This window comes from Chenopodium album, chromosome 17, assembly GCF_948465745.1.
Source record: "Chenopodium album chromosome 17, dcCheAlbu1.1, whole genome shotgun sequence".
Lineage (NCBI taxonomy): Eukaryota > Viridiplantae > Streptophyta > Magnoliopsida > Caryophyllales > Amaranthaceae > Chenopodium > Chenopodium album.
The window spans coordinates 38,643,037-38,669,003 of NC_137850.1; the positions used below are offsets into that span (position 1 = coordinate 38,643,037).

The window sequence follows — 25,967 nt, forward strand, 5'->3', positions numbered from 1 at the left end:
ACAAAGATTCATGGTCAACTAAAATTCATGGTCGATCGTCAGCAACAAAGTTTTTGATTTTTGAATAATTATTGAAGTGCCTAGCATGAGCTTTAAATAGGCAGTATGGCCGCTGAATCTACATATCAAATCAGCAAACCATTAGCTAAGGGTTCGTTTGGCATCGTTTTCAGTTTTTTGTTTTTTCAAAACTGAAAACTGATTTCAGTTTTTGATTCTTTATTTTTAAAAATTGTTTTCATTTTTCAGTTTTGGGTTTACAATCAACTCTCAAAATACTACCACATCATTTATAGCTTTAATCAACTCTTATATATACTACCTATAATTATTATTTATTATTTTTTTAAAATTTTTTTAATAGCTGCATATTTATTTTCACAAAAAAAAAAAAAATATATATATACATATATTTCAATAATAAATTTATTGATCGAATAAGGTTGTAACAAAATTTAAAGGAACAACTACGGAAAAAAAAAGTAACAATAAAATAGTCAAATGCAATGTAATATTTATTTTTCGTTGAAGACTTTCATTATGAATTTTGTCTTTCCCATAATTGTGTTGCCAAACGATCTCAAAACTGAGCCATTCTTTGTAGTTCTTGTTGACTTACAGAAGGAGTCACTAGGTCCTCGGATCCATTATTGTTGCTTGCATCATCTTCTAGTTCGACATTTTCATCTGCATACTGTATGAACAAAGGATCTCCGTCCTTGCACATTTTGATGAAATTGTGGATAACACAGCACGACAAAATTATATATTTTTGTCGTTTCAAGTCATATGAAGGCATATCTCTGAGAATGGGAAATCTAGCTTTTAATACCCCAAAACATCTTTCAATAACATTTCGCAATGAAGAATGTGTATAATTAAATATTTCCTCAGGACCTTGTGGGCTCGTTGCTCCTCTATAATCACGCAAATGATATCGTTCTCCACGATACGGTGAAAGAAATCCTGGCATATTTGTATAGCCTGAGTCTACAAGATAATACTTTCTAGTAGGATGCATCGGAAACTTGGTCTCTTCAACATTTGTAATTGTTTCCCAAAAAATTCTTGAATCATTTGCCGAACCTTCCCATCCAGCCATCACAAATGTAAATTTCATGTCAAATGAGCATGCACACATTACATTCATCGTAAGCTTTTTTTCTTTTCCACGATAGGGAACTTGATCATCTTGTGGCACACGTGCTGATACATGAGTTCCATCAATAGCTCCTATGCAATTCTATAATAAATCGTTAAATTCAAACTACATACTTTAAGAATTAATACATAGATAGTATGTATAAATTAAAAATTAATGACAAAAAATTATATTACCTTGAAAATCGGATAGTATCTTGGGTTATTTTTTATTTCAGGAGGTGTTTCGTCAAATGCCGGAGGAACAATCCAATTCTTCGATAATGATGCAATGGTATACAAAACCTTTCGAAAATGGCGGTGAGTAGATTCTAAGGAATGTTGAAATCTATCCGCTATAAGTCTGTGCCTCGAATTATGAGAAATAATAAGAAGAAAAATTGCAACTTGTTCTTGAATTGATATAAATTTGGAATCTTTCAACTTTTCCCTTTTTTTCAATTCTTCACACAAGCTAATAAAGATCTCAGGAGTCATTCGAAGCATATCATAACATGTCATTGGATGACCGTTAAGCAATTCAAGGACATATTGGTGACCTGTTAACTTTGAAATTCTTTGCAAACGGGGTTTCTTTTTAAGGAACCCATTATTTTGTAAGTTAATATAAATTGTCAAAATTTGTTGAAAATCTTCCCCATCAGAATCCGATAAAATTTCTTCAATGTCGAAATCCATAACTGTCTGCATTTTTTACATATAAATGTTATGAGCAAGCCATATAGAATACTATCAGTATATATAAATGTTATAAGCAAGCATATAGAATAAGATCACCATTATTACTCTTATTAAATCAAACCCAAATACAAAATCCAAAAAAAAAAAAATCATACTTACGACAAGATCTAAATTGAGTTTAAACACTCAACACATGCATTATTGAAGGGAAAAATAATTTGTACTAATGAGATAATGCTTAAAGGTTGAGCACAAAATCTATTTTCCTATCATTTGGAAATCTAAGAAACATTTTCCTCCACAATGGATCATCATGTATTAGTTTAGTTGCCTTTGCAAATGAAGCTCCATCAATTCCCTCAAGAGCACTTAGTGCATCTACACATTCCATGAGAAAATCATGATCCTCCTTGGACTGATGCCCACCTTCATCATTGCCATTAAATTTTCTCTAGATAAGTTCAAGTTTTTTCTTGGAATTTTCACTCATTGTAACCAAGGCATCCGCCATTGCTACATTAACACTTTCCCTAAGTTTCTTACGATTGACATTAGGCTTGATTTTTTTGTTTTTAGGACCCTCTTCACATTGTTTTCTTGAGTCACCCCCTTCTCCATCTGTGTCATCTTCATCCTCACTCTCAGAAGGGCTTTTAGTAGAAGGATGTGAACTAGCACCAGTAGCGGTTGTATCCCCATAAATTGTGCATAATTTATCATAATGCTTACATCCCTTCTTTCTAAAAGTTTTGGCAGACTTATGTTTCTGTAACATCCATACATTCACATCAAATATCACAAACATAAAATCTTATTAGTTTAAAAATGTCCCTACTTGATCCATAAAAGAATAGAATCAAAATAAACTTATTGACAATTACCTCATTCAACTTTTTCCATACAGCATCCTCAGCAGAAAGTTGAAAAGTCATAGCATTGTATCCCATTCCAGTTTCTTGTACTAGTTTACTAAATTCCTTCCACCTTTGTCTTAATTGATTATATTTGTTCTTAAGTTGCTCTTGACTATAATCCTTTTTTGTCTTCTCCTTTAGTTTTTGCTTGATAAGCCTCCAAGCTTGCTTAGTTAGAGTGGTTGTTGGTCTATTTCCTTTTTTTACCTCCTCCTCTATCAAGCTTATAAGGTAAGATTCAATATTTTCATTCCATACTCCAACTACTCCCTTAGATTCAATCTCAACAACTTCATCTTCGCACTCATCATTTTTCAAATTTGACATCTATAAAGTAATTCACTATTAGACATAATAATCATCTAATTCAATGAAACAACCAATGTGCAGCAACTAGAAAAACAAGAGCACAACATATCCATTTGTCTCCCATTACCATTATGTTAAATATACAAACTTCATAAAGAACTGATTTTATATAAGCTACCTTGGCATATAACTCTAATAAACTATACCACAAATGAAACTCCTCCACTAAATAAGAAAGGGGTGTAAAATACAACAATCCACACTAGTACTCTAAGCAAAACACACTAAACTTCCGTGTCTACAAATTACTAAAGCTCCAAAATAGTAATAGCTTGCTAATACCAATTAACCTAATTTGATAAGCACAAATACATAATACCCTGCCAAAGTGTTAATTCCAGAAAAAAAAATGACTTAGTGACTAGTTTATTTTAAGATTTAGAACAGATATGCTCTAAAGTGCAGGTTTCTGATTTCTAAGCCAAAAAGAAGGAACAAGCAAAAAAGACATGCAGATAGAAGATAGGGTGATAGACTCATAATACTCAATTCAACTAGGCTAAGATTGCCACTACATATTACAGCAAATTGACACAACACGTAAACTTATGTTATTAGTTGTTACATAGCTCACATTCTTATTCAAATTCATACATACTATCCAAGTATAAAGTAAGTTTCTGGGAGCCAAGACTTGCCACAAGGTATTAAGAGCATAGAGTAGAAAAATGTTTGATAAAAAGAAATGATCTAACATGCTATCCATCCCAGATCACCCAAAACCATAGGTGGGGGGAAGGAACAAACGCTTACCGGCTGATTCAAGTACCTGTTGGTAATTCAGTACTAACAAAGTAACAATCGATATGCACATTCAAGCAATAAATTTCACAAAGCATAAAGTCAACCAACCATTAAAAACTATACAACATCAAAGCAAAACAGATTTATGATATCATTATTTCTCGTTATCCAAATTTACATACAACAAGGGTTAATTTCAATCTTTCTTGCTTAATCACAGCAAGATCCAACAAAACATTAAAATGCAAAGAAAACCCATTAAAATTAACCCCAAAACAAAACAAACCCACAAATTAAAACCCCTCAAATTAAAACCCCTCAAACCCACATTAGCCTAACCTGATCATTTTCAACATGATTGACGCACCCACATTGCGGACACTCCTCGAAATTATCAATAGGGAAATTAGCAGAAGCAATTCCAACAAAAAACTCAAGTACATCATCATTCCTTCTTACTTCAACAATATTGAACCAAACGAAGAAAACCTTAACACTAACCCCAGTAAATTATATACAAATTAGACAAAGAACGATTAAAATTAAGAAAAATAACGAACAAAGATCACCAATTTTGATCAGAGAAATTGAATACAACGAAATTTTTAAGCAACAAAAGCATCAATAAATTTGTAAACTGAGAAAGAAAAACAGGGGAAAACGTTGTGATTATAAAGAAATTAAAAGAAAAGAGAGAGAAGAACGCTCTATACCTGTAATTGCTTGCTCCTTGAATCTTGAGAATTAAGGTTTGAGGAAGAAAGATGAGATACTATGTGAAGGAGATGAGTACTACGACGCTTTGATAGGGGAAAAAAAAAACAAAACCTCTAAAACTGCTTTGAGGTGTTTTAGGTTTATCGTTGTAATTTTTACAAAATAGCTGAAAAGTTGTTTTTTTAAGCTATTTTACCAAACACTGTTTTGTTTTATTTTGGGGGTAAAAAACAAAAAAACCAAAAACAGCAATGATGCCAAACATACCCTAAATAAATGGAGCTAATCAGATAACTTACAAAAGATAAATACTCACAAAAGATAAATACTACTAAGTTGATAAGCTAGCTAATTAAACAGAGCTAATCAACCAATTTACTCATGAAATTATTTCTTGATATACATGACAATTAGAAATAGCATTGCTCATCTGAGACGACATTTCTTCATTAATCCTATGCTTAAAATATTGACATTTCTTCATTAATCCTATGCTTAAAATATTAAATATATGTGATGAAAAAAAATAGAATACTGATAAACACACCTTCGTCTATTCCTCTAAATAACACAATATTTAAAAGGATATGGGCATATGGCTAAGGTAAAATTATTTGATTAGCAATTTAACAATACTAGAAATCTAGAAAACAATTGAACTCGATATTGCAGCAATTCATAAAATATCACTAAAGAAGTATTAGTAGGATCCTAATTCATTCCAATACAAAATCGGTGGTAATTGAAGTATAAATCTATTGAATTACTTATAACATCATCGACTAACGCTTTTAAAAAAAAAATATACCAAGACATTAAATCCTTGAACAATATATCGATTATCATCATAAAACTTATGTAATGATTTATTATAAACGAGTATCAATGATAATTATTAATTAAGCATTAATATAATATAGTTGAAATATTCAAGTATTATAATCATGAAATTATATGTACAAAAAAAAAAAAATAGAAAAAGTCATTTAATCAATCACATATATGTACTCGTACAAGATAATTATCATGAAATTCGTCATGATTTGTCGACATCAAATTGGCGCATCAACAAACAAAGTATTAAATGGTTACACGGCTATATTATACCCCAAAACTCATTAATCGCGACAAAGTGACGTTACGTGAAATATTATCTAGCTAATAAATTTTAATCATTATAATCATTAAATTTTAGATGATCTAATTAGTTTTATACGGAGTACTCAACTATATGCTAAGCTAGCATGAAATACTATATACTCGCATGGATTACAAGAAAATTTGATGAAGGTAAACACCAAGCACCCACATAAACAACAAACGCATAGTTCAAACCGGAAATTAAAAGATAATTATACATAATCATCATTACTCGCATAAGCTTGGTACCATAAAAGAGAACGAAGGATAAGAACTCACTAAAAAAAACAGATCATCACAATGCACGTCAACTCTATGTAAACGTGTTGGATCAAGGTTATCAGTTTCATCCTAATCATGCACTTAAAACAAAATAATCCACTCCCATCATAAGAAGATTGAAAAGGTTGAATTTAATAAATTTATTATATCATGAACAATCAGGTTATCAAACCCATTAATTTACTAATCAATTAATATACGAAAAGATTACAATTCGTCATGGCCAAATAATTTAAACTCTCAATTATGAATAATTTAAGATCGAGACAAAGAAATAGTTACTTAGATTATACTAGGAAGAAACTATAAGAATACTAACCTTGGAGTATTCCGTTCGATCAGTTTGGCTAGAGCGTGGTGCTGATAATGTGTTATAAAATTAAAGAGAAAGAGGAGAAATTAGGGAGAATAGATCAATCTCTATTATTCCATAGAGTGGGGATATATATACACATACAATATAACTAGGGTTTGCTTAGATAACAATAAACCCTAGTTCTAGAACATTCCGAAATGATAAAGGAGGATAATGGATATCCATACAATATTTCATAACAAAAAAAATTTAATTAAAACCGAAAAATACAAAAATCCAAAAAAAAAAAAAAAAAAAAAAAAAAAAAAAAAAAAAAAAAACATGAACCAGGTTGTTTTTCTTTTGGAATTAATTTAGCTAGCTATAGTTTTGGATTTAATTTTCATAAATAGCCATTTTGGTAAATACTTTTGTTAAAATGGCCATTTTGAAAAAAGATCCCAAGATATGTCAACCTACGTATGTTGAGCATGAGCAAAGTCCTTTTAACTACTTGTATATATACTTCCTCGATCATTTTTTATAGTAGCTACTTAATTTCGTTTTGCACTATTTACATGCTTATTTTTTTAAATTATGGCAATAATTATATTTAAGAAAATCTAATTATGTGAGCTTTATTTGCTTTATATGTTCATATTAACGTATTTAAAAATTAACTTTTTATAGTTTTTATTTTATAATTAAAGATAGTATCGGATGAACTTATGCATTGACATAAATGAAAAGTACATCCTTTGTTTTTTTTTTAAATGCATCACTTGAGTTTTCACACTTATCGAGACACAACTTTGACCATTATTATCTTTAATTAGATATTGGTAAAAATTATAACAAAATTATATTATGATAGTAGACATTGTAACAAATCCAACAATATATTACATGACCTTGTTTATAAATTATATAGCAGTGAAAAAATTAAGTCAAATGTAACATATGAATAGTGCAAATTCTCAAGTGATGTATTTAAAAAAAAAAACGGAGGGAGTATAAATTATGCAACTACAAAAACAAGAGAAGTATTACATGAACGTGATTTGTAACGACATGCATAAAGAGTTAAAGACATTTTAATGCTTGTCAATACATAACTTTAACTATCAATAACTTTAGGAAATTTTGACTTTTACCACCTCCAAAAAATAACTTATTTGCTTTTACCACCTACATAAAAACAAGTTTTATTTTACCACAACATAAAAAAAAATAAAAGTTGGCTTTTACCACCAATCACCTCCAACTAACGGATTCTGTTCATAAATCCGTTAGTGGGGCCTATCATGTACACGTATCACCATATTATTGGGTAAATTTTTCTAAAAAATAATAATAATAAAAAACAAAAAAATAAAACAAACCAGCCATCAACCGGTAGTGGCTGCCACCGCCAGGCTAGCTACCAGCCCACGCCGGACCTACTACTAGCACCATTGTCGGATCGGCTATCAGCGCCCACAGCCAGATTGCTACCAGCCCACCACCACTTCGCCAGCAGCCATAGCAACGGCCACCACCAATTCGCTACAACGTTGCCACCACACCGCACCGCACAACGCTCCAGCCACCACCACCGAATTTCGACCTCCTTTCCTCCAATTTCCGACCTCAAAACCCAAGCCACCAAATTTCGACCATCCATAAAAGCCCCCTCCTAATTCCAACCACTCTTAAAACCCTAGCCACCACCAAATTTTACACTCCTAAAACCCTAGTGATCACCTAATTTCGACCATCTCCCAAACCCACACCAAATTCCGACCCCACCTTAGCCCCACACGAATTCCAACGAACCTTCCGGGGTAAGTTGATTCCGTTCTCAGTTGGTTGACATGGAAGATCGGGGAAGATGAAGAGAAAACGTCAAAATGGTGGGCCCTACTAACGGATTCATGGACGGAATCCGTTAGTTGGTGGTAAAATCCAATTTTTGGAAATTTTGTTGGTGGTAAAATAATTTTTTTTTTAATGTAGGTGGTAAAAGCAAATAAGTTGATTTTTGGAGATGGTAAAAGTCAAAAATTCCTAAATTTAATTCCCTACAATTAAAAATTATAGAAATAAAATATATATTATGATAGTACATATTGAGACGAATCTAACAAGATCCCACTTGAATATGTTTTTATGTTTTACATATATGTAATTCACAAAAGATGGTCAAATGAGAGGTGATAAATAGTGTAAAAGTCAAAGCAGGTCAAGTAAAAAAGAACAAAGGGTGTATATTTTTATTATGCTACGAGTAAAAAACTATAGTCAAAGTTAATATTATATGTATAGTGAAAAAAGTCCAACGTCTCACTTATTCTAGAACGAAGGTAGTACAAATTTAGCGTGCATAATCACTTAAGACCTTGGTAGTTGATGCTTAATTAATAATAAAAAATTCTATATTAAACATTGGATTCTACTATGTACCACCAAAGCAGAATATATATACTGCAATGTGCCACTATTATAATTAATTAAACGGATTTTCCACCATATACCACTGAGTATTAGCTTAAACCACCATATACCATCGAAAATTCTATATTAACCCATCTCCCTCGAAAAACCCTTCCCTAACCACCAATCGGCGCCCAAACCCCCCTCCCCCGCGTCGACGAATCGATTTTGCCCCTCCCGATGCCATTTCCACCCCAACTGTCGTACGTCGAAACCCTAAAACCAAAATCTAGGGTTTTGATTTTGGTGTTTTAGTGTTTCGGGGTGGTGGTTTTTGGCAAGTTGGGCTGCGACGACGTGTGGGAGAGGGTTTGAGTTGCCACGCGAAGGTGGTGGCTAGAGATTTTGGGAGGGAGAGAGAAATTCATAGGTTGTGCTGGGGAATTTGGGAGAGAGAGGGGAGTTCAAGGTGGTGGCTGGGAATTCGGGAGGGAGAAGTGGATGGGGTCGGGAATTTTGTCGGCGGGGGCGGGGGCGGGGGGGGGGGGGGCGTTCTCCGGCCAGCTGGGGGAGGGGTCGGGGCTAGACTGGTGGCTAAGTTGGTGGTGTTTTTTTTTTAAATAATTTCTCTAAAGTTAGTTAATCAAATAAATAATACTACCTCCGTTTTTTTTTAGTTGACACTTTTTTACTTTAGCACTATTCACATACTCCCCTTTGACTGCGTTTTTGTGATTTATACATAATGAATAATATAGTCTTTTAGGATTTTGTAATTAAGATTCGTCATGATATATATTTGCAAAATTAAAGATATGAATGGTTGAAATTGTGCGTTGGAAAACGTGACTAAAGAAACGAGTCAACTAAAAAGAAACGGAGGAAGTATTAATAAGAACCAATCATAAGCTGCCATGTGGCACAATTAACGTTAATGACTAACTGAGTTAACGGAAAGGGCATGTCGTGACATTTTCATAAAAGTGAAGGTTATATGGTGAATTTGAAAATTCTTAGTGGTATATGGTGAATTAACGTTTAACTCAGGGGTATATGATGAAAAATCCGTTTATTAAATATCCGTCTTCTTTTCTTTTTCATATTCTTTTTTTTTTTTTTTTTGTATTTTTTAAACATTGTTAAACTTAGGGCTTGTTCACATTTACTGAACTAAGCTGAACTGAACTAAACTGAACTAAATAGAGCTGAAATGAATATATAGAAGGAAATTAGGAGCTGAACTAAACTTAATTGATTGGAGCTGAATTAAACTAAACTGAAATTAAGTTAAAGTGAGCAGGCCCTTAAGATAAGATTGTGTATTGTTTTGTTGATTTTATTAAAGGATCTAGGATCAAATTGTCCTATTGCCCACAATACATTTATTTTTTCCATTTTGAACACGCTCATCATATATATTGGATCAAGGGTTTTTTTTAAAAAAAAATAATAATAATAAGAATCAACGTGTTTTTTAAGAAATAGTGAAATAAAAAAAATAAAAAAATAAAACTGAAAAAATAAAATTAAAAGTTACAACAAAAAAAAAGGAAAATGATTTTAGATAAACCATGAAATTCATAAAAGACAAAAAGATAAGAGGAAACTGAAGAAAAAAAAAAGTTAAATTCAAGAATAAAAATCTATAAATATAACTAAAGTAACAACCACTGACATCATCCCCTATTTAAATTGTACAAATGTCAAGTTGTGGTAAAAAAATTTCCCGCCTAAATCAATTGCTGACATCATATTCTTATTTTTATTTTTACTTATTTTTTGGAACCTTCTTATTTTTTTACCTTAAATTATTAAATTATATATACGGAGTATATTTTTTTTAAGACAATTATTATATTATGTTATTTTCTATTTATTTTTTCTACAATATTATGGATTTATAAGAAACTATCTGGCTTCCAAATATAATTACTCCCGCTTTAAGAGTACTCCATATTGTATAATTTGGTTAAATTTTTACTATCTTCAAAATTATTTAGATCTAAATAACTTTACAATTAATGGTTATGTTTCTATATTTTTTTTTCTCATATGAGGTACATATATAAAATATATTTATTTCAAAGAAATTTTTTATGTCGTGCATCGGATAGGGCTGATTTAGTTTATAACTATAGATCACCATGCATAGCACGGTATCTAACCTAGTAATGATGAAACTAAAATCCTCTAAAACCCTACCTTACCGAAAAAAATTAATAGATTACCAAATTTCTTGCAAAATGCATACATTTGAGCCTTAGGCCCTTAGAGGCATTTGGAATGGCTCTACTTATTATTATAAAATTTATTCTTCAAAGTACAATTCAGTAATGAATATAATCAATGATGATAGGCAAAATGAGAGAGGAGGGAAGAATACAAGAGAAATTGTGATGAAAAAAATAGAAAGGGCTTAAGGTTTTTTTTTATTATTATTATTTATTATTTATAAATAAATATAATTTAATAATACATAGCAGTATATATCATGTATAATAGAATCATTTATTAACTATTATTAAAACAAAATGTGATGCCATTAATTTTCAAAATATCTTATGTGTTAAACTCTCATTAAAAAAATTTCCTTTAAAACTAAATATGATGTCATCATTTCATTTATTTATTTATTTTATTTATTTGCCTCTTCATTTAAATAGTTCCAATGCCAGATATTGGGACCAAGTAGGTATAAAATTAAAAAAAAAAAAGAAAAAAAAAAGGAAAAAAAATCCGAAACTTGACTATGACATCAATAGTTTTGTGCTTCTAATAATCTAAATATATAAGCTTATTTGATACTGCAATATCAAGTATATTTTGTCTAATCATCAATTTAGTACATTTTCTATAATATAGTGAATATTACTTCGTATGATGTAGCATTAAATTATAACCATTTAAAAAAAATAATGTACATGTATTTTTTTTTTATTTATTTATTATTTATTTCACAAACTGTATTTAAAATAAAATAAAATAAAATAAAATAAAACACAAAACCAGTCAAGCCATATTATCAAGTTATCAACAACAAAATATATATTATATCCGTTAAATGTTATGTGCAACTTTAGAATATTTTATATCTCACATTTAATATCCTAAAGTTTCACATAACATTTAACGGAGGTAGGTGACTAGTTGCTTAATAATAGATGTGCCATCACTTAGTCAAATTGTCAATAATCAACCTGAGTTGTAACCTTATCCTAACTCGACCCATTTTGAAATGTCGGTACATTGAACTTAGACATTATATATATATATATATATATATATATATATATATATATATATATATATATATATATATATATATATATATATATATATATGTGGAAATAACTTAGACATTAATTATATTGTGTGGCTTGAGTTGAAAGAAAACATTAAATTCCCAACTTATTATTTGGTATATTGTACTTATATTTCAATGATGAACTGTTAATATGCATGGGATTAAAGAGCATTCCTAATAGCAAGTATTTGGTAGGTGCTATAATAAGTATGTGCGATCAATAATTAATTGAAAAATTGGTCCAATATGATCTTTCTTTTTAACTTAGGAATGTTTTCATCAAACTTCTACGCCACAACTTTCTTAGACGTTTATTGTGGATGATCAACATAATATGGTAATGTATTATATACACAAATTTTTAAAAAAAGCGGGTGTTCAATAATGATATTGAATGGCGGATTTTAAGGACAAAAAAACTGTCCTGCGGATTTTAAGGCACGTGCTTTCCAAAATTAAAGAAAAAGAACTTTCTCTCTCCTTGATTTTCTCCTTCATTCACTCATTCACGCTTTCTCTCTCCTCGTTTTTCTCTCTCTAAAAACCAGTTAACTGCGATTTCTCTCTCCTCCATTGTTGCTTTTCGAGCTTTTTCGAGCTTTTTCTCACTTTTCTTTCACTTGTGAAGTTGTTTATCGCTTAATTGTGGTTAGTTTACTTATTTTTTTGAGATTTTTGTTAGTTTAAATTGTTTTGGTTCTTCGATTTTTAGGTTTTTTGATTTTGATTTTGTTTTCGTTTTTTGTAGTGTTAGTTTCAGCAATGGTGAAGAAGAAGATTACAAAGAAGGCTGTAGATGCTGAAGAAGGTGTGTTTGTTTAATTTTTCATCATTTTTTCGAATTTTCAATTGAATTTTCGCTTATATATGTCGAATTAGTAGTGCATGTTATTTTTTATTGTTTTCTGTTGATTTATTATGCATATTATGATAATTGAATTTCAATTTTGAAGTTATTATGTTTAATTTTGCTTTATTTTATTGTTCATTGTGATAATTGGTTCAAAATTTGATATATATGTGTTGTGGTGTTGTTACATGTTAAACAAATTTTGCATGTTTGTTTTCAGAAGTTTTATTCATTATTCTTCAAGTTTTGATGTTAGGTTTTAGTTAGATTATGAGAATAGTATGCATATCTGCATTGTGTTTGTGTATATGTGTTTGAGTACCAGTAATATGTGCATTGTGCATTGTGTGTGAGTAATATATACATTGTTATTTATATGCATGACAAAGGTTATTTTATGCTTTGAAAAGGGTCACTTTATGCTGTGAAAAGGGTCACTTTATTCTGTCAAAAGGGTCACGTTTGTATTTAAAAGGGTTACTTGTTGTAGTTTAAAGGGTGACTTTATGCAGTGAAAAGGGTCACTTTATATAGTTAAAAGGGTCACTTTATATAGTTAAAAGGGTCACTTTATGCTTGTTAAAGGGTTACTTTTTTATTTAAAAGGGTTACTTGTTGTATTTTAAGGGTGACTTTATGCAGTAAAAAGGATTTTTATGCATATATTCTAAATTTTCCCCTGAGTAATTTGTGAATTTGTAATTTATGGTTATCCTCTGTATTAATTAGATATAGGTGGTTCAATAGGTGGATATCGTTATAAATCGCCTTCAAGGGGAAAAGGAATGGGTAAAGAGCCTGCTAAAAAGAACAAGACAGGTCCTGAGAAGGACAAAACAGAGTCTAAAACTGGGAAGTCTAACATTGTGAAGGCTAAAACTGTGAAGGCTAAAACTGTTCCTAAGAAGGCCAAAGCAGAGTCTCAGAAGGTTAAAGCATCTCCTAAGAAGTCTAAAATTGTATCTAAGAAGGCCAAAGCAGATGCTGAATTGCAAGTAGTTTCTGATTCTGATTCTGATACTGTTGTGTAAGTATAAATGTTTTTTGTTTTGTATTTTTTTAATCATATATATCATGATTCTGATTCTGATTCTGATATTGTTTTACTTATATTATTATTATTTAGGGAAAAAAGACCCTTGATTGCAAGGTGCAGACCACACACATTGGAATTAATGATGAGTAATTTTAGTCCTAATCAACAAAAAGCTGTTGAAGAAATAGGTTTTGGTGGTTTATTACATCTGAAATTGAAAACTTTGAATCGTCAAATGCTACATTGGCTGGTTGAACACTTTAATGGAGGTAGCTGCATGTTCACTATTGCTGCTGGTAAAGAGTTTGTAGTTACTAAAAATGATATATGTGATGTCTTTGGCTTGCCTATGAGTGAGATTGCTGTTCCTGAACTTCAGAAGAATCCTGAAGAAGGTAGTGTAGATAAACGTATCATTCAGTCATGGAGACATGATTATGGTCTTACTGAGAAGCAACCTCTACATTTGTCAAAAGTGGAGTCTAGGATGGTTGATTTGGATGATGGTGGTGAAGAATTCAAGAGATGTTTTGTGCTACATGCTATGTCTAGCTTCTTAGCTCCTACTACTAATAGGACTGTTTCATTGAAGTTGCTGAAGGCTGTGGAAAATGTTGATGAAATCAAAACATTTGATTGGTGTTCATATGTTTTGAAAAAATTAAAGAAGGCTGTTGTGAATTATAAGAATGATGAAAATGCTCAAAATGTAAGTGGTTGTTTGCTAGCTTTGCAAATTATGTATTTTCATCGATTAAATTTCCAAGGAGAAAAGGAAAGTAGTACCCTTCCTTTGATTCAACATTGGACTGATGCGAAGATTAAGAAGCGGATCAATTTGGAGATTAAAGCTGGTGATTTTGGGCAGGGACCATTGGATACCCTTACATATCCCGTTTCACAGCCTGAAGTTAGGGATCCTATAACTCCTGTTGTTAAGCAAACTTGTGGTCAAGGGGCTTCTACAAGTGGTAGAAGTGGCCGCATTCTTGCATTTGATCTTCCAGAAAGTGTGATGACTGATGATGAAATTAAAGAAATTTCAACTGATGTAAGTGCTCTTTTTTTTTTTTTATTTAGTTATTATCTCTTTATATGCACTAAAGTTACCCTTTTTGTGCACTAAAGTTACCCTTTTTGTGCACTAAAGTTACCCTTTTTGTGCACTAAAGTTACCCTAAATATTCAGTTATAAGGGTTACTTTATGCATTTTAAAGGGTAACTTTATGCATAATAAAGGGTAACTTTATGCATTTAAAAGGGTAACTTTATGCATATATCATGAATTTTCATTTGTTTTTTATTTTTATTTTTTACATTTGTATAGTTTCTTATTGGTTCATATGTTTGCAGGCTGTTCATGAAACATTTCTTTTGGTCAAAAGAAATATGGATGTATTATTGTTGGTTCAGTCACAGGGTTTTCAAACCTTGAGTGATATGATTGCTTCTCGCAGAACTGAATCATTATCCTCTGATGATCCTGTTGTATTTTCTCAAACACAACAGTTACTTTCTGATCCTCATTACCTGAAGCTTTTAGATGGTTTAATTGAGGAGTGTAACAAGATGAAGTCTATTCATGAAATGTTTCGTGATTTTTATGAACCTGAATGTCATAACAATGATGATCCTGATAATGAATCTGAAGAAGATTTGAATTTGAATAGGTCTGAGGATGATGTCAATGGTAAAGGAAAAAGTGTTTTGATGAATAGGTCTGAGGATGATGCTGGGCCTTCTGTAGCAAATGCTTCTAGACGTATCGTCAGAGGCAATAAATCTTTTTGCTCACTCGACTGTGGGCCAGTAGGTGTGGATGTTCCTTTTCTTACTCTGTTTTTGAGGTCTAATGCTCGGATTTTCAAGAAATTGCCCAAGTTACATCAGGAAATTCTTGATTATTGTTTACTGAAGGATGATTCAATGATGAGGAAGTTAAATGTCATTTTTTATAATAATTATATTTTATATGTTTTTTTTCCTTTATTTTTTTGTTTAATGCTTATCTTATTTTTTATTGTTGCAGTGAGAATCTTGTTACTATTGGGATGAATTTTTTAATTCCAAGAGAAGACATGGTATCCCTGGTAGCTCCACTTAGAATTAGATGGTGCATCATTGATTGCTACTGTCTGTATTTGAACGAGAAGGCATGTTTTGATTCTGGTCCTCGAAAATTCTTCTTTGGTGTGAGGCAAAGTGTAAGTAATTTGATTTTTTTTTTTATATGCACTAAAGTTACCCTTTATGTGCACTAAAGTTACCCTTTATGTGCACTAAAGTTATTATCTTTTTATATAAACAAGTTCTCATACTTTTAATAGTTTGCATTCTTGCATGTTTGTGAAAACATTGGCAAAGGTGAAGTTTCACAAGCTGTTAATGATTTGCACGGTTTATGGGAAGGTTGGGTGAGCTATGAGAATCCTGAATGTGATATTATGGATGCTGAACTGGTATATTTCATGATAAATTACTATCAAAACTTTAAAAAAGTTCTGTTTTGTGTTAAACTGTCTAAATCAGTGTTTTAATTTTTTCTGTTTCAGATATATTTTCCTGTTCTTATTGAGAATCACTACATTTTGTTTGTTATTGATCATACAAAAGAGGTGGTATATTATCTTGACAATATCATCTGGCGTGATGATGCTCTTGAATATACCAAAGAATTGTCTTCACACTTGGTATGTTTATGTTGATTTCATTGTTATGTTTCTGTTTACTTATTGTTTCCATTTAAATTTTTTTTTTCTTTTTTCTTGTTTTATTTTATTCTAAACTTTTATATTTTATGTCAGTGTGATCAAATGGGTGTTTTTCTCGGAAAAAGAAATCATCCAAAGAGTGTTCAGCTACCTTCTTATAGGTTTCAAATTGTTGAGTTGGAATGGAGAAAAGAAAAAGTTGACAATTTGGACTGTGGGGTGTTTGTTATGTATCACATGCTCCATTTTGTTGGCGAATCGTTCAAATTAAATGAACTCAAAACAGTAATTATTCATCTATTTTGTATGTATTTTTTCCCTTTCTAATGCTTTTATTAATTACATATTGATAAGTTTTTTTTTTTTTTTTTTTTTTTCTGTTGTGAGATTATTGGGAGAAAATTTCTGCGAGGTGAGATTTGTACGACACTGGTGCTGTGTGATTTGAATGAATCTAGGAATGATGTGTTGTCAGAATTAGAGAAGTTCAATGAGAAGAAGAAAGATCCTGCTTATTGCCAAGAAATTGAAATGAGAAGAAAGGATGCAATTGCTGCAAAGAAGAAGAAAGATAATGAAGAAAGAATAATGGCAGCTGAAGTAGAAGCAAAGGCAGAGGCAGACGAAGAGAATCCCAAAGGAAAAAGGGCAAAAAAGAAGACAGACAAGTACACTCCTTCTAAAGGGTGAAATGACTGTTAGAAGCAAAGGTTGATTAGGTCTAGGAGCATTTTTTGAACAATGAAAAAACTTAATGTTTGTGCATATACATCAAGTTAAATGATGTAATTAAACTTAGTGGTTAGTTTTTTGTTCTTTTGGAATACTGATGTATGTGCATACATTAAGTAATTTGAAAGGTTCTTGTGTATGTTTTTTGGGGTCACTTTTGTGCATAAAAAGGGTTACTTTGTGGCATAAAAAGGGTTACTTTTTATATTTGATAAGGTATACTTTTTTGGGTAGATAGGGTAACTTTTATGCATGAAAAGGGTAACTTTTATTGACAAAAGGGGTAACTTTTATTACTTGAAAGGGTAACTATTAACAAAGAGAAGGTTAATTTAGTGGATAGAAAGGATAAGGTATACTTTTTTTGGATAGATAGGGTAACTTTTATGCGTGAAAAGGGTAACTTTTATTGACAAAAGGGGTAACTTTTATTACCAGAAAGCGTAACTTTTAGTGGATATAAAGGATAACGTTTATGCATGAAAAGGGTCACTTTAATTCATGAAAAGGGTAACATAAGTTGATGTTTCCAAGAATTAAATATCTGCTAATAAAAGTGTCAATCACATTTTCATTAAACTTGTCATAGAGTAAAAAAACAAAAGAAAAATAGTTTAACAATACAAGGTATATTAATTTCAAAAAAAAAATGTTCAAAAAAAGATCTTAAAAGAGTCGTAAGTTAGGTGTTTTTGATCCAAATTCTGAATTTGGAGGTGGCAGTGCTGGTTTTCTTTTTCTCTTGCTTTTTTCAAGTCCTCCTTTTGCTCTCTTGCTTCTTCCTTTTGTTACAGCCGTTTTAGGATCAAGTATTTGTGGTACACTTGTGCTTGTACTCGATGCTGAAGAAACATCAGTATTGCTTTGAGTGCTGTCTGCCACATCAGGAATGTTAGAAGCAGCTTCTGTACTTTCTTTCTAAGCAGCAATAGCAAGTAAGTCTTCCACCATTTTAAGACTGTTTCTGAAGCTTAATAATACAAGGTATATTAATTTCGAAAAAAAAAATGTTCAAAAAAAGATCTTAAAAGAGTCGTAAGTTAGGTGTTTTTGATCCAAATTCTGAATTTGGAGGTGGCAGTGCTGGTTTTCTTTTTCTCTTGCTTTTTTCAAGTCCTCCTTTTGCTCTCTTGCTTCTTCCTTTTGTTACAGCCGTTTTAGGATCAAGTATTTGTGGTACACTTGTGCTTGTACTCGATGCTGAAGAAACGTCAGTATTGCTTTGAGTGCTGTCTGCCACATCAGGAATGTTAGAAGCAGCTTCTGCACTTTCTTTCTGAGCAGCAATAGCAAGTAAGTCTTCCACCATTTTAAGACTGTTTCTGAAGCTTTCTTCCATAAATGCTCTTGTGTCTTCATTTTCTTGACTTTTTAAGATTAGATTGTAGTATTTCCTCATCATTGTTTGCCTCCATGGAATATATTGCTGTTTAGGATCCTGATTCTTCAACCTATCCCATGCCTCTGTTTTTGCAAACTTAGTCCATCTTTTTGAAACATACTTATCTGGTATTCTTGTTACTGAATGCAAATGTAGAATTCTGATGCAATGATAACATAACCATCCAGATGCTTCAAAATTTTTGCAAGTGCACCATACAGTTTGGCTCTCATGTATATAGTTTACTTGATGTGCAGACCATGGCTTGTCTTCTAGTGTTACTTGATAAAGTAGGCATTCTTCATTACTGCCTAACATCTGAACAGTTGTTGCCATAGAGTATCCAAACTCCTCTTCAAAATCTCTAAAGAGTGATAAAGTGAAAACCTGTACATCAAAATCATGTAGGTTCATTTAAATTGCCATATATTAGGTGTAATTTATGTAGTTGTCAGTTAACTTTTTACCTGTGCAGCATGCTTTAGCATTCCAGAGAGAGGCAATGAAGTGAATGCTATTGACTTGCTACAGGTAAACTCATCATATTTCTCTGTGCTTCTCCAACGATTGGTTGTCTTCTTAAATATGGTATAAAATTCTGTCAAAGTAGTTGTTTTACTTGCTCTGAATCCTATAGCATGATTAGTGCTTTCACTCCTTTGTGACGATAAGATTCCTGCTGAAAAGAAATCTCTACTAAGGGCAGGACACCATTTGTCTTTCAACTCATACACTCTTTTGTACCAAGAGTGTTCTGTCAACTCATATTTCTGCAACATTGCCTGCCACTTTTCTTCGAATTCTTGTTCTGTCACACACATCTTTAAGCACTGGTTGAATGCAAATTTGAATTCTTTGTCTTTTTTAAGAGCTCCAAATCTGGTTATGGCATTTTGCTCCAAATGCCATATACAAAGTCTATGCCTTGTATTTGGAATCACCTGCATTGAAAATAAAGGGGTCACTTTATGCTGTTAAAAGGGTTACTTTATGCACTAAAAAGGATAACTTTATGCAGATAAAAGGGTAACTTTTATGTGAAAAGAAAAACTTTATTGTCAGATCTCAAATCTGTAAGATGTCAATATAAATCTTTTACCTCCAGAATTGCATTTGCCATTGCTTGGTCCTGGTCAGTGAATATTGAAGTTGGTTTTCTATCCTCCATAGCTTTGAAGAAGGTTTGTAATAACCACACAAATGAATCTGTTGTTTCATCCCCAATAAAAGCACATGCAAACATACAATTATGCCAGTGGTTATTTATGCCAACAAATGGAGCACATATAAGATTATATCTGTTGGTTCTGTATGTTGTATCAAAGACAAGAACATCTCCATATATCCTATAGTCTTCTAGCATCATTGAATCTCTCCAAAAGATATTGCAAATTCTTCCTTCTTTGTCAAACTTCACTCTAAAAAAGAAGTTTGGATCCTCTGATTGTTCTTGACTTAAAATGTTCACTAAAGTTTGAGCATCTCCAGCCTCAATTTGTTCCATTCTTAACCTTGAGCAGAAATTCAGGTGATCTACAACACTATGGCCTACATTCTGTTCTCCTCCAGCCTCTGTAGCCATGTAATAGTAAGTGTCCATTGTAGTTAAACCTGAAGATTTCATTGTTTTGATTGCTTCAGTTTTTTCCTTTGTCATTTTTCTTTCAGAACGATGCAAATAATGCCACTGTGGCTTTGTTAGCTCGTGGTTATGCTGAATAACATGAGACACCACCTCAAACTGTCCTTCTTTATTCACTTTTGCTCTTATGCATGCCTTGCAATTTGATCTTGTAATGGCTACTTGTCTTGGCTTTCTTGCTTTTACATTTACATCCTCTTCATCAACCATTTCAACTAACTTTGTTTTCTTCTGACCTGAATGTCTCTTTCCCTCAGCAGAACACACATAGTTTTTCTCAGTTACTATTTTTGTGTGTTGTTTGAATCTAGTTGTATGTTTTCTTATTGAAAATCCCAGTATAGCAGCATGTTTTTCATACAATTCCAAAATTTCTTCAAAAGTTTCTCTTACCACACCAACAAATGATCCTCTAAGATCTAAACCAGAAGCATCAATTGGATTTGTATCTGTTATTTAATACAAACAAATCAGATAATAACCACAGCCAGCATAAAAAAGGGTAGCATTCGTGTGAAAATAGGGTAACTTTTATGCATGAAAAAGGTAACATTTAGGCATTCAAAGGGATACTTTCTGCATACAACTTGAATTTTCAGCATACAATTTGAGTGTAACATTTGTGCATAAATAGGGTCACTTTTAAGCATGAAAAGGGTAACATTTAGACATTCAAAGGGTTACTTTTTGCATACAATCTGAGTGTAACATTTGTGCATAAATAGGGTCACTTTTAAGCATGAAAAGGGTAACATTTAGGCAATCAAAGGGTTACTTTTTGCATGCAATCTCAAAAGTTCTGCATTCAATCTGAGGGTAACATTTAGGCATAAATAGGGTCACGTTTATGCATAAAAAGGGTAACAATTATGTATTCAAAGGGTTCTTTTTAGCATACAATCTCAAAAATTTATAGAAATTACCTTCAGTTGCATTTGTTTTGGTTGTTTGTTCTGAATTTGAATCAATTGATTTATCAGGAACCACTTGATTTTCAGCATTGTGTATTGCGTCTTCTGCATTATCAATTGCTTCTGCATTGTCTGGATGGTTGAATATTGGTACGAATTCATCTCCAAAACAATAAGTTTCTTCTTCTTCTATAATCGATCGATTTAAATCGATTTCAAATTCAGTCTCAACTTGCCTCTGTTTTTGTAGCAATTCGTGAATGAGATTGCTGCATTTTGTTGTATCGAAAGTCGAATTCTCCATTGATGATCGATTTCTGCAATTTGTAAGTTTTCTCACCTTTTTTCTCCTCGATTGATGATCGAATTCTTCTATTTGTGCGTTTTCTCACCTTTTTTCTCCTTTATTGATGATCGATTTCTGCAATTTTTGCGTTTTCTAACCTTTTTTCTCCTCGATTGATGATCGTTTTTTGCAATTTTTGCGATTTCTCACTTTCTCTCTCCTCCATTGTTCTGCGTTTTCTCACTTTCTCTCTCCTCCATTGTTCTGCGTTTTTTTGATTTAGGTATAAAATTCCGTGATTTTAAATTAAGCTATTTTAAAAAAAAAAAAAAAAAAAAAAAAAAAACAATAAAGAAGTTGCACGTGAGAAAAACCCGATGTACAGTAAAAATACTGTACACCGGGTACATGCAAATGGAGTTGTATGTACAGTGGCAGATATAGGATTTTACAGATGGTTTGTCATCATAACGGTCACCCATCTATCACATATCAATCAATAACAAATGCATGGATAAAAAATAATAGAGACTTATAGCTCTTAACTTTTCATATTTTTTTTATTTATCTGTACTGTGATATTTTCCATGTTGTTTAAAAACAAATTTTAAAAGTTTCTTCATAGTCTGAAATTTAAGTCACAATTTGAATTAGATAAAAAAAAATCTAATTATTTTTTGACGAAGATAAAGAAATCTAATTATGTCGAAAGATAATGCCATGAATGAATCAATCAATTTTCAATAATATCAAATTAGGCCCCATTCTCTTCACCTTATTTTTGATGAACTGAAATTATTTTTACTAAAATAAAATTATATTTGCTGAACTTAAATTATTTTTACTGAACTTAAATTAATTTTACTGAACTGAAATTATTTTTGCTGAACTGAAATTATTTTTAAACTGAATTTTACTAAACTGAACTTATTTTTACTGAACTGAAATTAATTTTACTGAACTGAACTTATTTTTACTAAACTGAAATTATTTTTACTTAATATTATTTTTTTAAGGTGAAGAGAACAGAGCCTTAGTAAATACTAGTTTTTGTTAATTGCTACTCCGCACTAAAAAATTTAACTTCAAACATCAATTGATGAACAATTTAAATGTCAATTAAATTTATCCATATCAATTATTGTAAAATTATAATTGAGAAATACATATTAATACAAGTCATCAACTAAACACCTTAATTATGTACAACAAATCATCAACCTATCACAAGACATTTAGTTCTTTGAATTAATTCAGATTAGCTAAAATAAGGTACGGTGAAGAGAACATTGCCTAATTCCAGTTCAAATAGATAGTTTATTTTCTGCAAAATTAAAGTGAAGAGAATATGTCCTATATCATGCAATTCATGCAATTAATGATAGTATTTTTGATAAACTTAAGTTGTATGTTTTTATTAACTTTAAATTTATTTACTAATCATTACTTACTTTATTTATTTGTGAATTCTAAAATGCACTAATGAAAATTTATTTTGTTACACTAAACTTTTTCTCTTTTTCTAAATTTAACTTATTATTACAGAGCTGAAATTCCCAACTTTGACTATCAGTATCTTTAATTACACTATATATATATATATATATATATATATATATATATATATATATATATATATATATATATATATATATATATATATATATTAAAAAAAAAAGCACTTGATATTCCAATAATATACATTAAATAATTAAAACCAACAACTTACTTTTGAACCTTTTAATTTATATAATAACACAAAAAGATGGTCAAATTATGTAAAAAAGTCAAACGTGTCTATTATTATGGAATGAAGGGGCTAATAATAAGTATAAAAAAAAATTAATATAAGTTTAATTATGCAAAAATATTTTCATTTCAGTAAAATAAGTTTTAATCAGTAAAAAAAAAATTAAAAATTAGTAAATTTAAAGAAAATATATGATAAAAAAATCGTGAAAAATAAGTTTGAATCTTTAAAGTACTACCTCCGTTACATATTATTTGCAACGATTAGACATTTTTCCTCTCTAATTTATGTCAAATTGTTGCAAATAATATGAAACGGAGGTAGTAATTAAAAATTTAATAAAAAAAAATTAAGTACAACAATTTTCGACGAACAAGCTCAATAAAAATAATTTTAAATTAGTAGAAATAATTTCATTTCAGCAAAAATAAGATGAAAAAAAAGGCCTAAATGATTTAGGAATGCTTGCAAAAATCACGCGTCGATCGGTGCAATTAATGTTCATTATAATTTTATATTTTCACTTTTAACTATCTTATTCAACGCCCTCGGGGCGTTAGTTAGCTTTTTCATGTTAAAATTCTGTGCATTAAGTTTGCTGGAATTTGATTACTAAAATTGTGAACTAGATTAGTATCCGTGTATCAGTGTTAAAAAATTACTCAATGAATTTTGTCCATAGTAGGCTTTTCAAAAAAATATAGGAAAATTTGATTCTAATAATCCAACCTTTGGGCGATCTTTTTCTTATTAATCCAACTTTTTGATTATTCCACAATAATTCAAGCTTAAGGGGGTATTTTATTATATTAGGCTTAGGGCTGGCAATCGGATCAGGTCGGGTCGGGTTCGTGTTCGGGTCAGCTGATTTCGGGTCAGCTACCCCCTGACCTGAACCTGATCCGTTTAACATTTCGGGTTGAAAACCTCAACCTGAACCTGATTTTTTCGGGTTCGGGTCAACCTGAAAATGACCTTATTTGACCTGATTTTTTTTTCTTTGGGTTTAAATAAGGTTATTTCAACCTGAATATGACCTGAAAGTCTGAAACTAACCTAAACAAGTGAACTGCCAAAATTTTCAAAGTTTCAAACCACAAACATTCTGTGCTTCAAACAATCAAACTTAACAGATAGTCCAAAATCAAATAGCATAATCTAATTATGGTACCTAATTATCAATTACAAACCAAGAGTGTACTAACAAATTACAAACCAAACAAGTTCAAATATTTAAGTTCTCAAATAACATTTACATTAATTAGAGGATTGTATGTGGCGTATCCATTCTTGTTCTGCATCTCAAGCTTCATGATTGATCCACAAAGCATTTTCAATTGAGGATCCATAGAGTGGTGGACATAATTACTTCCTGCCAACACTCAACAGTCACAAATTGGCAAATTATTATTAATTTATTAGCAAAATAAACAACAAAAATACATAAACTAGCAAAAAATCGATACTATGTATCTTAAACAACAAAAATCCATAAACTAGCAACATCAAGTCGTAAACTTGTAAATAAACAACAAAAATCAACACAAAAATTCACATAAAACATAAACTAGCATGAATTATTCGCATAAATCCATAAATTAGCAAGATCTATCCGTATACTTGTAAATAAACAACAAAAATCAACACAAATTAGCAAGATAAATTCACATAATTACTTAAAGTAGCCTGAAATTTTGCATAAATTCATAAATTAGCAAGATCTATTCATATACTAACAAAATCAATTCGCATAAATTCATAAATTATGAACAAAAAGCATGAAAAGAATAGTACAATACCACATGAGAGTGAGAAGATAGTGAAGTAGTCGAATTCAACAATGGTAAAGAACTTTGATTCAACAATGGTGAAGGGATTTAGGGTTTTTGAGGAGAGAGAAAATTAAGAGAGATTGAGAGAAGTGAAGCCAAGGAAAACGGCTGATGAAAAAATGAGGGGAACAATCAGATTTTAGGGTTTTGTCATTAGAAGCCTCTTTAGGAATTGGGCTGGGCTGGGGTTTTATAAGCCTTTTTACGTTTTTTTTTTTTTTTTTTTAACTTTAACTAGTTCGGGTTATCAGGTCGGGTTCGGGTTGACCCGACCTGATTTTGACCTGAATTTTTTTTTCGGGTTAAGTGGGTCGTTTTCGGGTTGAGATTTTCAACCTTAACCTAACCCATTTAATTTCGGGTTCGGGTTCGTGTCGACCCATTTAAGTTTTCGGGTCGAAAAACTCAACCCTAACCCGTTTTTTTCGTGTCGGGTTCGGGTCGGGTCAGTTTTTGCCAGCCCTAATTAGGCTAAACAGGTCACCTACCATGTGTCATGTTTTCATTTGTCCAAAAAAATAATTCAATTTATTTTTTAAAAAAACTTTTAAATTCAAAAAACCTTTTTTTTTTTTTCCTTTCTTCTTCCTCTCCCCTTCCACCTCCATGAAAATGTAGCTCCATAACCGCCACCCCCAAAATCCGACAACCGTAACCCCCAAAATCCGACCTCAATCACCACCACGCAGCTTACCGCCACCACTTGAAAACCCCACCGCCATGTATCACTTGAAATCTCAACCCCTCCACCTGAAATCTCAGAGATATTATCATTGGAAAACCAATTTCGAATCCCAAAAGGCAAAATGCAGCTCT

At 31.3% G+C, this 25,967-nt stretch overlaps 3 protein-coding genes and 1 long non-coding RNA gene across 8 annotated transcripts; 2 read left to right on the plus strand and 2 right to left on the minus strand.

The window, feature by feature from the left end:
• Nucleotides 1-1,932: 1,932 nt before the first annotated feature.
• LOC145587931 (uncharacterized) lies at nucleotides 1,933-2,996 on the minus strand. Its single transcript, XM_081644575.1, has 2 exons — nucleotides 2,724-2,996; nucleotides 1,933-2,608 (listed from the first exon to the last, which is right to left on the minus strand). Exons 1-2 carry the CDS (start codon nucleotides 2,787-2,789, stop codon nucleotides 2,294-2,296), a joined length of 381 nt encoding a protein of 126 aa, XP_081500701.1. The 5' UTR covers nucleotides 2,790-2,996; the 3' UTR covers nucleotides 1,933-2,293.
• Nucleotides 2,997-12,464: 9,468 nt separating this feature from the next.
• On the plus strand, nucleotides 12,465-17,490 carry LOC145589647 (uncharacterized). Of its 5 annotated transcripts, none has more exons than XM_081646311.1 (10): nucleotides 12,465-12,667; nucleotides 12,768-12,827; nucleotides 13,599-13,896; nucleotides 13,996-14,956; nucleotides 15,260-15,843; nucleotides 15,936-16,110; nucleotides 16,234-16,365; nucleotides 16,459-16,596; nucleotides 16,711-16,902; nucleotides 17,005-17,490. In XM_081646311.1, exons 2-10 carry the CDS (start codon nucleotides 12,782-12,784, stop codon nucleotides 17,305-17,307), a joined length of 2,829 nt encoding a protein of 942 aa, XP_081502437.1. In that variant the 5' UTR covers nucleotides 12,465-12,667; nucleotides 12,768-12,781; the 3' UTR covers nucleotides 17,308-17,490. The 5 variants fall into 5 exon arrangements, with proteins under 5 accessions (XP_081502437.1, XP_081502439.1, XP_081502436.1 ...); XM_081646313.1 differs by having other exon boundaries at nucleotides 13,617-13,896; XM_081646310.1 differs by having other exon boundaries at nucleotides 12,465-12,827.
• Nucleotides 17,491-18,186: 696 nt separating this feature from the next.
• Nucleotides 18,187-21,819, plus strand: LOC145589650 (uncharacterized). The gene is made up of 5 exons (XR_014101775.1): nucleotides 18,187-18,284; nucleotides 18,502-18,642; nucleotides 19,206-19,261; nucleotides 21,353-21,433; nucleotides 21,534-21,819. It is a non-coding gene; the product is annotated as an uncharacterized LOC145589650 (long non-coding RNA).
• LOC145589649 (protein FAR1-RELATED SEQUENCE 5-like) lies at nucleotides 18,322-19,666 on the minus strand. Its single transcript, XM_081646315.1, has 2 exons — nucleotides 19,198-19,666; nucleotides 18,322-19,117 (listed from the first exon to the last, which is right to left on the minus strand). The coding sequence occupies exons 1-2, from the start codon at nucleotides 19,549-19,551 to the stop codon at nucleotides 18,374-18,376; spliced, it is 1,098 nt and encodes a 365-aa protein (XP_081502441.1). The 5' UTR covers nucleotides 19,552-19,666; the 3' UTR covers nucleotides 18,322-18,373.
• Nucleotides 21,820-25,967: the final 4,148 nt, after the last annotated feature.

Excerpts from the sequence above, each read along its gene's own strand:
- LOC145589649 (XM_081646315.1), bottom strand. The coding sequence starts at position 19,551 with ATGTGTGTGACAGAACAAGAATTCGAAGAAAAGTGGCAGGCAATGTTG. Across the intron at positions 19,118-19,197 it reads TGCTAAAGCATGCTGCACAG|GTTTTCACTTTATCACTCTT; the intron begins GTAAAAAGTTAA and ends TTTGATGTACAG.
- LOC145587931 (XM_081644575.1), bottom strand. The coding sequence starts at position 2,789 with ATGGGATACAATGCTATGACTTTTCAACTTTCTGCTGAGGATGCTGTA. Across the intron at positions 2,609-2,723 it reads TATGGAAAAAGTTGAATGAG|AAACATAAGTCTGCCAAAAC; the intron begins GTAATTGTCAAT and ends TGGATGTTACAG.
- LOC145589647 (XM_081646310.1), top strand. The coding sequence starts at position 12,782 with ATGGTGAAGAAGAAGATTACAAAGAAGGCTGTAGATGCTGAAGAAG. Across the intron at positions 16,111-16,233 it reads TCTTTGGTGTGAGGCAAAGT|TTTGCATTCTTGCATGTTTG; the intron begins GTAAGTAATTTG and ends TACTTTTAATAG. Across the intron at positions 16,903-17,004 it reads AATTAAATGAACTCAAAACA|ATTATTGGGAGAAAATTTCT; the intron begins GTAATTATTCAT and ends TTCTGTTGTGAG.